We start from the raw sequence: 14,680 nt of genomic DNA, 5'->3' as shown, positions 1-14,680 counted from the left end.
AATTCGATAAATACAAATTAAAAATCTTTCTATTTTTAAATCTTATTTATTGAAGGGACATATATTTGAAAAATAATTTAAATTTTTAAATTAAGTATACGTTATTTCCCCTACCGAAATATACTATCGCTTAAAACGCCATCTCTAACAAATAACTATCGAAAGCCGGAGACACAACCGATAAATCACCGATTTCTTTTTGTACATCCCTACACGACTGCGACAAAAAGTGAATATTTCGTTTCGGGCTGTTTTTTTTTCGTTTCGTCTCTAAACTTTCGCCGTGTAATTGTGCTGTATCCTGAAACTGGCCAAGAACTGAGTGATCCGACAGCTATATAGCTGCTATCCGGACAAATGGATCTGTCTCCGGGGGATTTGGAGCAGTAACCCAACCCAAAAAGAGGGAAAAAAACGAGAAAAACGCAAGCAGAGGCGGCGGCAGCAGCAGCGAACACAGAGCGTGCGAGCGAGAGGGGGCGATATATTCGCTGAGGAAGAAGCAGAAGAAAAAGCAGAGGACTTGGGCTGGGGGGAAAAATTTTTGAATCGAATTTTTCGTAGTTCTCAAGTGGTGTATCTGCGACGAAACGGAACTCTTAATTGACTGAAATCATCGTATTGAAAACGAGAAACGAGACACCATACAGCACAATGGATCCGGACAGGGGCAGCGGGCAGGAGACGAAGGTCATCTACCACATTGACGACGAGACGACGCCGTATCTGGTGAAGATTCCCATTCCATCCGCCCAGGTGACGCTGCGCGACTTCAAGCTGGTGCTAAATAAACAGAACAACAACTACAAGTACTTCTTCAAGTCAATGGACGCGGATTTCGGGGTCGTCAAGGAGGAGATAGCCGACGACTCGACCATATTGCCCTGTTTTAATGGCAGAGTTGTGTCCTGGCTGGTATCGGCGGATGGGACCAACCAATCGGACAATTGCTCGGAGCTGCCGACCAGCGAGTGCGGCGACCTGGCCGGTATGGGCCGTAAAATATCGCAACAACAGCAGCAGGTGCAGCAGCAGCAACAGCAGCAGGTCCATTCCCAGCAACAGCAGCAGCAACAGCATCAACATCTCCAGCAGCAACAGCAGCAAAAGCTAATCGGCGGCAATCCAATGCTGCAGCCGCCACCGCTCACATATCAATCGGCATCGGTGCTATCCAGTGATCTGGACTCGACCAGTTTGTTTGGCACGGAATCGGAGCTAACACTGGACCGGGACATGACCGACTACAGCAGCGTTCAACGGCTGCAGGTGCGCAAGAAGCCGCAGCGTCGCAAAAAGCGAGCGCCCAGCATGTCGCGCACCTCCTCGTACAGCTCCATAACCGATTCCACCATGTCCCTCAACATCATTACGGTTTCGATCAACATGGAGGCGGTCAATTTTCTTGGCATCTCCATTGTGGGTCAATCGAATCGCGGCGGCGACGGCGGCATCTACGTGGGCAGCATTATGAAGGGCGGCGCCGTCGCCCTGGACGGAAGGATCGAGCCCGGGGATATGATCCTCCAGGTGAACGACGTCAACTTCGAGAACATGACCAACGATGAGGCGGTGCGCGTCCTGCGAGAGGTCGTCCAGAAGCCCGGCCCCATCAAGCTGGTGGTGGCCAAGTGCTGGGACCCGAATCCCAAAGGCTACTTCACCATACCGCGCACGGAGCCGGTGCGTCCGATCGATCCCGGCGCCTGGGTGGCTCACACCCAAGCGCTCACCTCGCACGACAGTATTATCGCCGATATCGCGGAACCGATCAAGGAGCGCCTGGACCAGAACAACCTCGAGGAGATCGTCAAGGCGATGACGAAGCCGGACAGCGGCCTGGAGATACGGGACCGGATGTGGCTAAAGATCACCATACCGAATGCATTTATTGGGGCGGATGCCGTCAACTGGGTGCTGGAGAATGTCGAGGACGTGCAGGACCGAAGGGAGGCGCGTCGGATCGTCTCGGCCATGCTGCGGAGCAACTACATCAAGCACACGGTGAACAAGCTGACGTTCTCCGAGCAGTGCTATTATGTGGTGAACGAGGAGCGAAATCCGAATCTGCTCGGACGCCAGATGCTCCATCCGCACCAGCATCCGCACGGCCATGCCCTCAGCCATGCGGACACGGAGAGCATCACCAGCGACATCGGGCCGCTGCCGAACCCGCCCATCTACATGCCATACTCGGCCACGTACAATCCCAGTCACGGCTACCAGCCGATCCAGTACGGCATCGCCGAGCGTCACATCTCGTCGGGATCCAGTAGCAGCGATGTCCTCACCAGCAAGGACATCTCGGCCTCGCAAAGCGACATCACATCCGTGATCCATCAGGCCAATCAGCTAACAATTGCCGCCCATGGCTCCAACAAATCTTCCGGCTCATCGAATCGTGGCGGCGGCGGAGGCGGGGGCGGCGGAGGCAATAATACCAACGATCAGGACGTATCCGTATTTAATTACGTATTGTAGAAACCTTTCTTTTTGCAATCAAATTGTGTTTTTAATTAATTAAATTAAATATGTACGATTATTCTTTTTTTATATACGAGTATACAAAGCAAACAAACAGCAAACCACAATATATAATAATTATAATAATAATAATAATACTTATGTATATGTATATGTAACTTGTAAGTCATAGGAAAGAACAGCAGGAGATGGAGATGGAGGAGGAGTAGCAGCCAGGATAATGAAAAGGACGTCAAGAATACAAAAAAAAAACAAACAAAAAAAAATAACAAACGGATCACCACAGGGATTTATATATTCGGCTAACGGTTGTGGCGACGATCAGATCAGATCAGCTGAGATATAACTGAGATATATAGTCCTGGCTGGGAAATAAATGATATGGCAGCTTGAGCATGCGAGCGAGAATGATTTTGAATAAAGTTCTAAGAATTTAGTAATCACAAAGTAAATAAATACAAATAAAATGAATAATCGATGGATTTTTTTTTATTGGAAAATTGCAATTACTTATCTTTTTGACACATTCATGGGTGGGTTACTTAAACCTAAAAGGGATATTTCTTCTAATACAGAAAAAAAGTAAACAAATTATCAAAAAATAAATATTAATTTCATTAAAATTAAAATTTTTCCTCAAAATGTAATGAAATTTTTCAGAGGCTGAAAAAATATTTGAAAATCTACACATGTGATTTCCTCAAATGAAAACATCTCTATACGCGGAACCATCGCTTTTCCAGGTATGGGCGTGCATTTGAAGTGCATAAAGAAATCTATAAATAGATTTTTTTTTCAAACAAACATCAAGATAAATAAAATTTTTAAAAAAGCCGCTACTCTCACCCGAACAGTATTTACCAACACTGTTTTCTGATACATTTATCGATAACTGCCCGGATCTATCGAACGCCAAAACCAAAACAAAAGCAAAAAACAAATAGAAATACAGCCAAAAAATAAAATATAAGAAAAAAATTAAATAAATGGCTACCGAAGTGGAGCCCGCAAATACGGCGGACAAGTTTTCGGCCAATGCCGAGGAGCTGGAGAGCTATTATCTGATGCTGGAAAACGGCAGCATTCCGGAATTGCAGTGGCAGTTTCCCGGACGGAGACCGCCATCTCCGGACGTTGGCGGCGGCGTCGGATCTGGCGCCACCAACAAGGAACTGGAGCAGACTGTTGGCGAACCTATAGAACAGGAGTAAGAGGATACCCAGATCTAAACATTGGATTTTTTATTAAAAATACCATTCTACTCTTTTTTTTTTAGGCCCCAAAAGGCTCAGAACGACTTTGATTTCAGCGACGATGTGGCGCCCACACAGATGCGAGTCAGAAGCCAGACATCTACGCCCAAGTCGGCCAAGAAGAAGACGGCCAACTTTGCTGGCGTTATGGAAACGCTGAAGAAGAAGAATGCCGAGAGCTCCTAGCATATGCTGAAGTTCTGATGTAATCCTAGCAAGGGTACATGGGAGTATATACGATTCTAGGCGAAGTTTCACCTTAAATAGGAAGGGGAATTTTCAAATTTTTAAAGAAATATTTAAAGAAAGATTTAAATATTATTCTATAAAATCAAAGGTCCGATTTTTGAGGGCTTTTTGATGAAGATTATGTTTTAAAGTTTTAAAGTAGATGTTAGTTGTCAAGTTAGGACTATTAACAAATTCTATAATCATTACATTTACAATTTTAAATTTTAAACAAAATAATAGCTAAGTTGTGCAATTTATAATTCTTTTATAAGATTTTGATTGAAATTATAAAACCAAAAATTTAATTGAAAGCTGTATAAAATAATATAGAAAATTTTAGACCATAACAAAATAAATTTAATAATATACTAAAAATAAAACCTAATGTACATATACATATACTAGATATTTAAAAATCCTTACCTTGGAAAGAACAGAGATAGATTGACAAAAATTCCCCCTAAGGCTATCTCTTTCGTTCTGAAATATTTTTCAATATTTAAATTAAACAAGAAAGGAAACTTAACCCTTGCGGTTGAGATTGGATATTTATCGCATATAGCAGGCCGATCCTTATTAGAATGTTGATATAAAACCAATTTATTTAAATGAAAATCTTAAAAAAAGTCCCAAGCATCTATTTTGAAAAACACTAAAGTTTATATTTTTACCAAATATTCTTTCATTTTGTTCAGTTCATGGCATGTATAGGATAACGTCTTTCTTTATAAAATCTTTATAACCGATCTTAATAAAATTTGGTAAGTCGGATCATATGGCCCAAAATAGATTCTGTAGGAACTTCCAACTTTCTTCCAACAAAAACCTAAGTAGGGATATAATCCCCTATAGGGCCCACTATATGGCTATATCTTCCCCAATTCTCATCCGATTCTCAAGCGGAGTACCTTAAACGATTTCTAGATCGATTTGCCACCATTCTGCATCAAAATCCTGAGACAAAATATTTTTTCGATTTTTTGCCCATTTTTCCTAATGGGGTTTCTTGAAAATGGTGTTTTCCCCTATAGGGCCCACTGGGATGGCTATATCTTCCCCAATTCTCATCCGATTCTCAAGCAGAGTACCTTAAACGATTTCTAGATCAATTTGCCACCATTCTACTTCAAAATCCTGAGACAAAATATTTTTTAGATTTTTGGTCCATTTTTCCTGATGGGATCCCCTGAAAATGGGGTTTTCCCCTATAGGGTGCACTGGGATGGCTATATCTTCCCCAATTCTCATCCGATTCTCAAGCGGAGTACCTTAATCGATTTGTGGATCGATTCTCAACAATTCTCCATCAAAATCCTGAGACAAAATATTTTTTCGATTTTTTGTCCATTTTTCCTGATGGGGTCACTTGAAAATGGGGTTTTCCCCTATAGGGCGCACTGCGATGGCTATATCTTCCCCAATTCTCATCCGATTCTCAAGCAGAGTACCTTAAACGATTTCTAGATCGATTTGCCACCATTCTGCATCAAAATCCTGAGACAAAATATTTTTCAGATTTTTTGTCCATTTTTCCTAATGGGGTCCCTTGAAAATGGTGTTTTCCCCTATAGGGCCCACTGGGATGGCTATATCTTCCCCAATTCTCATCCGATTCTCAAGCAGAGTACCTTAAACGATTTCTAGATCGATTTGCCACCATTCTGCATCAAAATCCTGAGACAAAATATTTTTCAGATTTTTGTCCATTTTTCCTGATGGGATCCCTTGAAAATGGGGTTTTCCCCTATAGGGCGCACTGCGATGGCTATATCTTCCCCAATTCTCATCCGATTCTCAAGCAGAGTACCTTAAACGATTTCTAGATCGATTTGCCACCATTCTGCATCAAAATCCTGAGACAAAATATTTTTTAGATTTTTTGTCCATTTTTTCTGATGGGATCCCTTGAAAATGGGGTTTTCCCCTATAGGGTGCACATGGATGGCTATATCTTCCCCAATTCTCATCCGATTCTCAAGCGGAGTACCTTAATCGATTTCTAGATCGATTTACCACCATTCTGCATCAAAATCCTGAGACAAAATATTTTTTAGATTTTTTGTCCATTTTTCCTGATGGGATCCCTTGAAAATGGGGTTTTCCCCTATAGGGTCCACAGGGATGGCTATATCTTTCGCAATTTCCATCCGATTCTCAAGCGGAGTACCATAAACGAATTCTAGATTGAAAAAAAACTTGAAATAAGAAATACTAGCCATTAAACACGTAAGAAAATTGATTTATTTGCGGAAATATCCATTTCATTTAAGACGAATAATAAGTTATTGTGCCTGCGGGTGTGTGTGTTGTTTGTTTTTGTTTTTTTTTTTTGTTTGTATACATCTTGTATATAGAATATATATAGTTATACAGATACAATTCTGTGTATGTATATATAGAGTGTATATGTTTTTGTTTCTTTTTGTAAATATATATAATTCGTTTCTGTTTCGAAGTATTGTGTAGGTTCAAAATGGCATTTGATAAACATTAATTGACATACCTTAGGACTATATGTGCACATGTTTGTAGATATAACTTAGTCGCAGTATTCGTATAAATTGTATTTCTCTTCCTTTCCATTTCTTTTATTTAAAGCTTAACTAATTTAATTGTTATTTACACAATACATATACTTTTTTTTTTGTTTAGTTTTTAGTTTTGTGTGTATAAGCCATTATATAAGTGAAAAAAAATGCAGCTCAAGCTTATAACAATATATAACAAAGTGGGCTAAAATTTATAACACATAGGGTTGAGAATTTTTGCTTTAAGTTTAGGTCAGGGACTTAGTCAAAGTAGCTCCCTAATTTGGGGGGCGGGGGGCGTGAGACTAAGATCTGGCGAGAATACGAGAGAAAGGCTAGCAAGGCAATATTTTTGTTGATTTTTTGTTTTTTTTTTTGTGTGTGGCCTTAGAGATTAGGATTCTGATTTGATTTTCCAAGCAAGAAAATCACGTCAAGTTTTGAGGGTGTTTTAAAAACGTACATATTAAAAGCTAACATCTTAAAAAAAAAACATATTCCCTAAAAAATATATAGTATATAATGTGTATATCATTCCGGTGTTCAAAACACACTCTTTAAGCTCTTAGTCCCCCTTCAACATCATTCATTCATTCTTCGGTCGGGGCTGTGTCTGGTCTTGGAGCTGCTCCATTGCTAGTCGGTAGCGAGTCTCTAATGCCACAATGGGGGGCTATCATCCTGACGATGTCACTAAAGCGGGGTCGGGAGCGGGGCGTGGCATTCCAGCAATCTTTCATCAGAGCGTAAATAAATTCCGGGCAATCTTTGGGGCAGGGTAAGCTGTAATATATGTAAATGAGAATGTGTTATCAGCAAATGACCCGTAAAGGTTATCGTTTAAGCTCATAAAGTCTCCACGGATCAGTTCATCGAATGATGACAAATGTAATGAATAAATTAAGGGCCGATTAGACTCACCGTTCCCCATCAATAAGACGTTTAAGGAAATCCTCATTGTCTTTCTGAATCGGTTGCAAGTTTGGCAATTCGCCGCGGGAGAACATCTCGTATAGGGTGACTCCATAGCTCCAAACATCCGAGTACGTTGAGATTTTTCCAGTTGATATGGCCTCCGGGGCGTACCTAAAAAAAATAAATTATTATTATACCCATGAGAGAGGTACTATACATGTTGGGATTGCAAGACGTACCATTTAATGGGTATGTCGCGATTACTTATAGCGATATAATAGCCATCGGAGTTGGCGAACTGCGCCAGACCAAAGTCGGAGATTTTAACGCTATCACAACCACCGTTGCGATCGACCAGAATGTTTCGGGCGGCCAGGTCCCGATGGATAAGCTGTTTCCCATCCAAATAGTCCATGCCCTATGGGGATACAAAGGGAAACAAAGTCATTAAATCGATCCTCATGGGAAACATAAATTCTTAAAGAGGAAGTGCCAGTTTCCGCTTCACATACCAGTGCTATTTCCAGAGCGAAGCTTATCAGGCCGGAGTTCTTGAGATTGGGGGCCTCGAAGCGCAGATATTGATCAAAGGAGCCGGACAAGTACTCCATCACGATGCACTGCCGTCGCTCCGCATAATACTTAAACTTGACCACATTCGGGTGGTCCAGTTCGCGCATTATGTCGATCTCGCGGAGAAAATCGGCCGAGACATGCATGTTATTCGTTAGCTGTTTGATGGCCACCTGCTCCGGTGAACGATCCTTGTCGTAGTATTCTAACTGGCCCCGATACACGACGCCATAGTGGCCCTGTCCGATCTGGTTAGCGGTGCTGAATATAAGCCTACAATCGTTCAGCTCCACCACCATGCAGAGATTGGACTTGGGGAAGGGTATTGGACAGGGTATATTATGGCTCTCGCTGCGATACTCATCCGTTGTGCCATCTGAAAAGAGACTCTTTTTAGATAATCCGATCTTAATTAGTAGAATTAATGGAGAAACATACTGGTATCAAATCCTGGGGCGGGCATGTAGTCTGTAGCATACTTGTCCTTGATAATACTCAGACGGGCAAAGATCAGGTGGGGACTGAAGCGCTTCTGAAACTCATCGCTCCACCCATCCATAATCGTTTCGGATATGAGGGACGGACATATGTCCGCGTCCAGAGGCTCCAGAATATTGCCATCCATATTCCGCTGACGCCTCAGATCCTCCTGTCGTAACGTCCTCAAATCCCGCTGGCATCGCGAGAATATCTCATAGGTGGTGGTGGCAAAGGCCCAGAATTGAACGTGTATATCTTTCTTGGCAGCCTGAAGGTTACGATAATACGAAACTGGTATCCAGGGTGAACTAAAAAGAGATTAAGGATCAAAAAAATTAATAAAGTAGTCTTTAAATTCTGTTTTGGAAAACTTACTCAGATTCTCCATAGGGACGCGGATAGCCGGGATCACTGATCTTGGCTTCCAGTATAAAGTTGGAGGGATCATACTTCGTCACATACATATTGCTGGCCCTTATATAGCTATGTATTATCTTATTATCCTCCAGATAGTGCATGCCGCGCACCAGCCCATGCATCAAATCCAGCAAACAGTGCAGACTCACGTCCCGCTTCGTCTGAAGGAATCGATTCAATGGCTTGTCGCCATTGTACTCCATCACCATGGTATAGGGATCGGATAGCGTGAGGCCGTATAGCTTGAGGAACTGCGGTGACTGGATGAGACTCCAGGTCTGGGCCAGACGGAAAAACTCCATAAAGTCGCCATCGCTCTTCAGCATTTTCATGGTGACGGGCACATCCTTGACGGGACTCTGTTGGATCCAATCGCCGCGTATCGAGAACATCATACCATCCTCGCAAAGTGAAATCAAGTCTAAAACGAAGTGCGTCTTTGTGATAAAGTTCTAAGGAGTTCTATGGGAAAAAACCCACCTGGATACCACTGAAGATCCGTTTTAGGATTAAAAATCTGGGGATTACGCCGCTGCAGTTCCGACTCGCTCAGCTGCAGGTCAGTCTTTTTGGCCTTGAGGTTCTTTGGCAGCAGGAGCAGCAGCAACGGCGGCTTGTCGTACTTGGAGGGCGGCAGCCTCACCCTGTCATTCGTGTCCGCCTTGATGAAGTGCGCCACCTCGGCCAGCGAATTGAACGTGTGATCGGCATTGTTGTAGGTGAGCCTCCACTGATTCGCCTCCAATCGTACAATACGGAAGGTTTCCGGCTTACAACGCTCCTGATCCGTTTCCCTCGCAATTCTATACCCCAAACAAAATCATCTATTATTTGTAATGTTTATAAATATTACTATGGTGTACACACATCTTGGTGTTGATATCAATGTAGTAGACCCCGTATTCCCGGTCGCATTGACGCACAATGTAACTCCCACACCGATCCCCATTTTCGTGTAGTTTCATTAAGGAATAGGCTCCCCCTATGGGAGGGTGTATGTGCATAGTTCCCAGCTCCTCCAGCGACGGGGTGCGATACGAATGGCACAGGTCCTGCATCCATTTGGTTGTTAATCTGTCATGGAAATTAAACAATTTATTGCAAAGTGTTGCTGATCTTAAAGGTAATTACTACTAGTCTGTATTTTCTGAAAACCCTCGTGTATAGGACTGAGCTAAGCTCAGTGGATGGGATGGAAAAATATTGGCATTAAGGTTAATGAGTCAAAGCAATTGTGCTTTATCAACTAAATTAAATTATTCATTTTAAATTTAAGCGTTATCAACCAAACCAATGTATTCGTTTTAAATTGATTTAATTAATAAGGCACAGGGGCCGTGACTTAAAGTCCTGATAAGATCCTATAACCGTGAAACTACATAGAGTTCTTCTAAGAAAATTAATAAAATAAGAAAGGAAAACTTTAACAAGAATAAAACATTTAAGTTAATGTCACATTTTTTAAATATCAGTTATTTATTATTGGTCGAGCCTTATGAGAATCTTTTTGTAAAAATCCCAAGCTACTATCTACAAAAACACCAAAGTAATGACACATCCTATCGTTCAGTTGCAAGGCAGCTATAGGATATAGTCGGTGAATCTTAATGAAATTTTGTAAAGCCTATTATTTGGTTAAAAATAAAATGGGTAAAAAATCTCAACCTTCCAACTTCAAAAACACTGAAGATATGGCATTTCGATCAATCATTTTTGATAATCAAGTATCCTAAAGAAGTATACTGCCCCATGTCTCAAAGCCCAAATGATAATACTTTTATAATAGGATGTTGGTGTTCTTACTTAGAAATGTCTACCTCAAAATGGCTTCCAGATTTAAATATTATTTTTAAAATCTTAACCTCCATAGAAAACCTTTCTAAGAACCCATCCATTTGAAAAAAGATTTATTTAGAGATCCTCCTTCAAAATATTATTGAAGCTAAAAAGGGATACATATTTAACAACATTTATATAGAAATCTTATGTTAAGTTGATGCCTTAATTCTGAGAACTAATTCTTGTTAAAATACTTCAGCAAAAACATCAAATTTTTAATGAATTTGAATAGTTTTATTTTTAGAACCTTCCTTATGATATCTTTTGGTAAAAATAAGTTAAAATCGCTCTGCCAAAACATTAAAAATTAGTATTCCGTTGAAATATTAATGTCGCCTGACGTATATACTAAACTAAATTATGTATTTCCTTATCAATTAAATAATATTAATTTTAACAACGACAGACTTAATGACTTTTTTATGGAGGGGTTTTTTTTCGTTCTTTAAATAATATTTTTGATAAGAGCACAGTTTTGAAAGACCATGAAAGACTTCCACGAAATATATGTACATTAAAATATCAAAAAAACAAAAAATATTTCACTTAGTTTCAGACTTAATTGAGTTAACTTATAGAACTAAGAGCACTCACCTTATATAAATGCTTAGGTAGGAGATGAAGGACTTCATTTCCTGCTCCGTCTGGAATCGCATCTCGAATCCTTTGGGTAGTCCCTCTATCTCCAGCCTAACGTCGGTGTTACTGATCTTCGAGATCATGAAAATACCTTCAACACGTCCCACCAACAGCCACTGAAATTCAAGAAATTATAAAAATTTTTATAATCAGTCGTTTTTTGACAGTTTTTAAAAATGTCTTTTGACCTTCGCCATTCTTCCTAAATCCAGCAACCAATCTGGAAAGGCGACTTGCTCATGCTTATCAGCATACAATCCCCCAATAGTGTGCTACTTTGATAGTGGACAGAACTGGCATTTAAAAAACATAAAATTTTAATTATAATATAGAAAAGTGGAACAAACAAATGGCATTAAATTCCCTCCAGAGGATTCTAGAAAGCACACAGGTCTACAGTCTAGACCTTAACTTTAAAAATTCATAAAGTTTTTAATGATTTTAAAGAATAATATTACTATTAGATCCAGAATCTATGGCTACAATATAGTAATTACCTTCAGTGTTGCCTCAGAGGTGACACGGGCCACTTTGAGGCCAGGATTTGGAGAGTCGTGCGGGAAAACCCGGACATAGACATCGATTCCTGCATTCGGAGGACGTCGCTTGCCCTTCTTGCCGCTGCCCACGTTCGTTGTGAGTGTCGATATGGTGCTGGTGGATCCCATATCCGATGATGACGTGGATGTCAAGGCTCCGGGTATGGTGGTCAGGCCATGACCCAAATACGGTGCGCCGCCGGGCAGATCCTCGTTGGGCAAATACATGACCGTGGCCATGAACTGTTCGGTCAAGTAGGTGGGCGCCAAGTGGGCCACCTGGTGCACGTAGTGCCACATCAGGCGGTCCACGCTCGGCGAGTTGGCGCTGAGGGTGCGAAATACTTCGAGGATCTTGGAGCTGACAAAGATGCTGTGCGCCTTCCACAGCCTGGGCGGCAGGTATTTCTTGAACATCTTCTCCATCTCACGCATCGACTTGTGGTTCAGCTGCATATCGATGATCATGTCCACCACGATCAGTCCGCTGGTCATATTCTTGTTGTCCGGATAGCGGATCTCGGGTATCAGCTCGTTCACCATATCGTAGCTCATCTGTCTGTAGAGGAAGCTGTGGCTGGCCTGATCTATCTGCTCCAGTTGGGTGTCCAGTTCTGGCACACGGAATCGCATCTTGAAGCAGTAGAGAATTTCGGGTTTGAGATGCTCGTTGTGCGATACCCAGGTGCATTCGATTCTCACGGCCGTTGGCGATCGTGTCGTTGTGTGGTGTTCCCGGATGCCGAAGAGCAGGATGCAGGTTGGTTTGATGCCAAGTTCGCGGCATATCTGTATGATGATCTTCTCGCACTGAAGACCCACCGGAAACTCCCGATATTTGGACATTTTGGGAATCGCGACTCGGACCACACTGTCGGTACTGTGAAGACTTTGGGACGAGGAGGCGCCACTGCGCAGTGATGAGTTGGTGAGGCTGGCACTGTCCGCCAACGAAGTGCGACCACTGCTATTGTCGTCCATTTTGGGGCCGTTTAATTATTTTGTCCTCTGAGCCAAAGGATTCCCCTTCCAATGCGCACTGAGTGAGAGCTGCCTCCTTGGTTGCCTGCCACTCTATCACCTGATAAATATTCGAGGAGAGATTAGTAGGTGGAGGAGGAGGGGCACCTCCGACACAATCCCCGCTAGAAATTCGCGACTGTCTGGCTGGCGGAGCCGTAGCACTCTGATATCAAAAACCGACTGACGGCATTAGCCACCCGACACCTCGGATCAAAGCTATCTGGGGAAACTTGGAGCCCAGCTTGTTTATATTCGTGCCTAGCTGATTTCCGAGTCGGACAGGGTTATCTTGCGTTGTTGTTTTTGCTGTTTTCAGTGTTGATAAGCCTTGGATTTTTCGGTATTTATTGGTATATTTTCTTCATTAATATGCTATCGATAATTATAATTGCAGTATTTTCTATCCGATTTCTTATCGCACTTTTTTCAGTTTTTTCCGGCAACGCCGTTCCCGGCTAAGCTGGTGCTGCCACCTGATTTAAACATATATTTCAAATATTAGGCGCCTTATATTTTAATACAAAAATTGAAGAATAATACGAAATATTTAGTTTCATTTTGTTTAGTTCTTTTCTTGATATATTTTTTAGATTAATTCTTTATAATTCAATTGCTCAGGTTAATGAAACTAGTTCTTGATTTTGTTAAAATTTTTATATTATAATCTTAAAAAAAGCGCTTAACAAAATATGTATAACTTGTTTTAATTTATTTTTTGCATAATTTATACCGATAAGCTGCCGTTTTCCCACGATGAATTCTTTAATATTCTAAGCGATACACATACTTTGAGTTCTTTCCTGTGAGCTGAGCCCCTCTTTTCTTCAGCTACTACGATAAATTTAATTAGTTTTTAACATTTTGAAGCCTTCCCTTTGCGGTCCGAATTTGATAAGACTATTTATTTTGACCACAAGGCCTCCAGTGTCTATGATAAACCTCTTATCGCACTTTCTAAAAGGAAAAATTATAAAAAGCATATGGTACACTTGTGTTTTCTTTTTTTTTTGTGCCCGTAAAACAACAAAATCTATTATTTTCAATTAATTGATACAGATAAAAATGTGTTTATTTAAGAATAATTTTTAAATATTCAATTATAAAAAAGGAGGTTTTTATTCAAAATATCAAAAATAAAAAGTAATTTTAAATAGTAATAAATAATAAATAAATACTAACTTAATTTAATATTTATTATTCATTTAACATTTATTTATCTTCATAGTCTTATAATCTTTATGAATTTAATTTTGACAAGCCTCCCAATTTAAATTTCCTGAGGCTGGCTTCATATTCTCGCGCTCTTTTCTCAAATTCAGCTAAAAACTTGAAGAGATCTCAACAAAAGCTAAGAGAAACCCGTTACGAGTTTCCCATCCAGAGCAATACAAATCAGCTTCCTTGGCGCCCGTCTCTGGGGGATAAACGGACAGCACTCCCGGGCGGAGGAGCTGGTTCCACCCAATCGCACCGCCCGCGTTCACGTGCCACCAGCACCACCGTCTGACCTGCGCCGCCATCCAGCCAATCAGAGTCGGGGGGCGTGGCCATAACGGTAAGCCGGCCCGTATCCGATTGGAGCGAGCGCATGCCAAAGAGAGCGCCACACCGGCTGAAGAATGCAAGGTGAGAGAGAGTGGCAGAGCGCCGGAGAGGCGGCTTGGCGTTCGGTTGTCGCTCGGCTGGAGTTCGGTTATCGTGGGGCCTAAGTCGCCGCTGGTGGCCAAGCAAAGTGTCAGTAACGGTTTAACCCGCGAGC

General features: G+C 41.6%; 3 protein-coding genes across 3 annotated transcripts; 2 read left to right on the top strand and 1 right to left on the bottom strand.

The window, feature by feature from the left end:
- Positions 1-198: 198 nt before the first annotated feature.
- On the top strand, positions 199-2,960 carry dsh (Segment polarity protein dishevelled). The gene has a single exon (XM_017239327.3). It carries the CDS (start codon positions 655-657, stop codon positions 2,479-2,481), a length of 1,827 nt encoding a protein of 608 aa, XP_017094816.1. The 5' UTR covers positions 199-654; the 3' UTR covers positions 2,482-2,960.
- Positions 2,961-3,369: 409 nt separating this feature from the next.
- Positions 3,370-4,365, top strand: Pa1 (PTIP associated 1). Its single transcript, XM_017239098.3, has 2 exons — positions 3,370-3,691; positions 3,761-4,365. The coding sequence occupies exons 1-2, from the start codon at positions 3,471-3,473 to the stop codon at positions 3,921-3,923; spliced, it is 384 nt and encodes a 127-aa protein (XP_017094587.1). The 5' UTR covers positions 3,370-3,470; the 3' UTR covers positions 3,924-4,365.
- Positions 4,366-6,186: 1,821 nt separating this feature from the next.
- On the bottom strand, positions 6,187-13,237 carry hop (tyrosine-protein kinase hopscotch). Its single transcript, XM_017239316.3, has 10 exons — positions 11,857-13,237; positions 11,315-11,475; positions 9,749-9,955; positions 9,362-9,684; positions 8,840-9,302; positions 8,423-8,772; positions 7,924-8,360; positions 7,651-7,829; positions 7,418-7,582; positions 6,187-7,279 (listed from the first exon to the last, which is right to left on the bottom strand). The coding sequence occupies exons 1-10, from the start codon at positions 12,877-12,879 to the stop codon at positions 7,087-7,089; spliced, it is 3,501 nt and encodes a 1,166-aa protein (XP_017094805.2). The 5' UTR covers positions 12,880-13,237; the 3' UTR covers positions 6,187-7,086.
- Positions 13,238-14,680: the final 1,443 nt, after the last annotated feature.

Source organism: Drosophila bipectinata, chromosome XR, assembly GCF_030179905.1.
Source record: "Drosophila bipectinata strain 14024-0381.07 chromosome XR, DbipHiC1v2, whole genome shotgun sequence".
In the NCBI taxonomy this organism is placed as follows: Eukaryota; Metazoa; Arthropoda; class Insecta; order Diptera; family Drosophilidae; genus Drosophila; species Drosophila bipectinata.
This window is presented reverse-complemented; position numbering and strand designations above follow the sequence as displayed.

Excerpts from the sequence above, each read along its gene's own strand:
- hop (XM_017239316.3), bottom strand. The coding sequence starts at position 12,879 with ATGGACGACAATAGCAGTGGTCGCACTTCGTTGGCGGACAGTGCCAGC. Across the intron at positions 9,956-11,314 it reads TACCTAAGCATTTATATAAG|ATTAACAACCAAATGGATGC; the intron begins GTGAGTGCTCTT and ends TTTCCATGACAG. Across the intron at positions 8,361-8,422 it reads CGCCCCAGGATTTGATACCA|ATGGCACAACGGATGAGTAT; the intron begins GTATGTTTCTCC and ends GTCTCTTTTCAG.
- Pa1 (XM_017239098.3), top strand. The coding sequence starts at position 3,471 with ATGGCTACCGAAGTGGAGCCCGCAAATACGGCGGACAAGTTTTCGGCC. Across the intron at positions 3,692-3,760 it reads GGCGAACCTATAGAACAGGA|GCCCCAAAAGGCTCAGAACG; the intron begins GTAAGAGGATAC and ends TTTTTTTTTTAG.
- dsh (XM_017239327.3), top strand. The coding sequence starts at position 655 with ATGGATCCGGACAGGGGCAGCGGGCAGGAGACGAAGGTCATCTACCAC.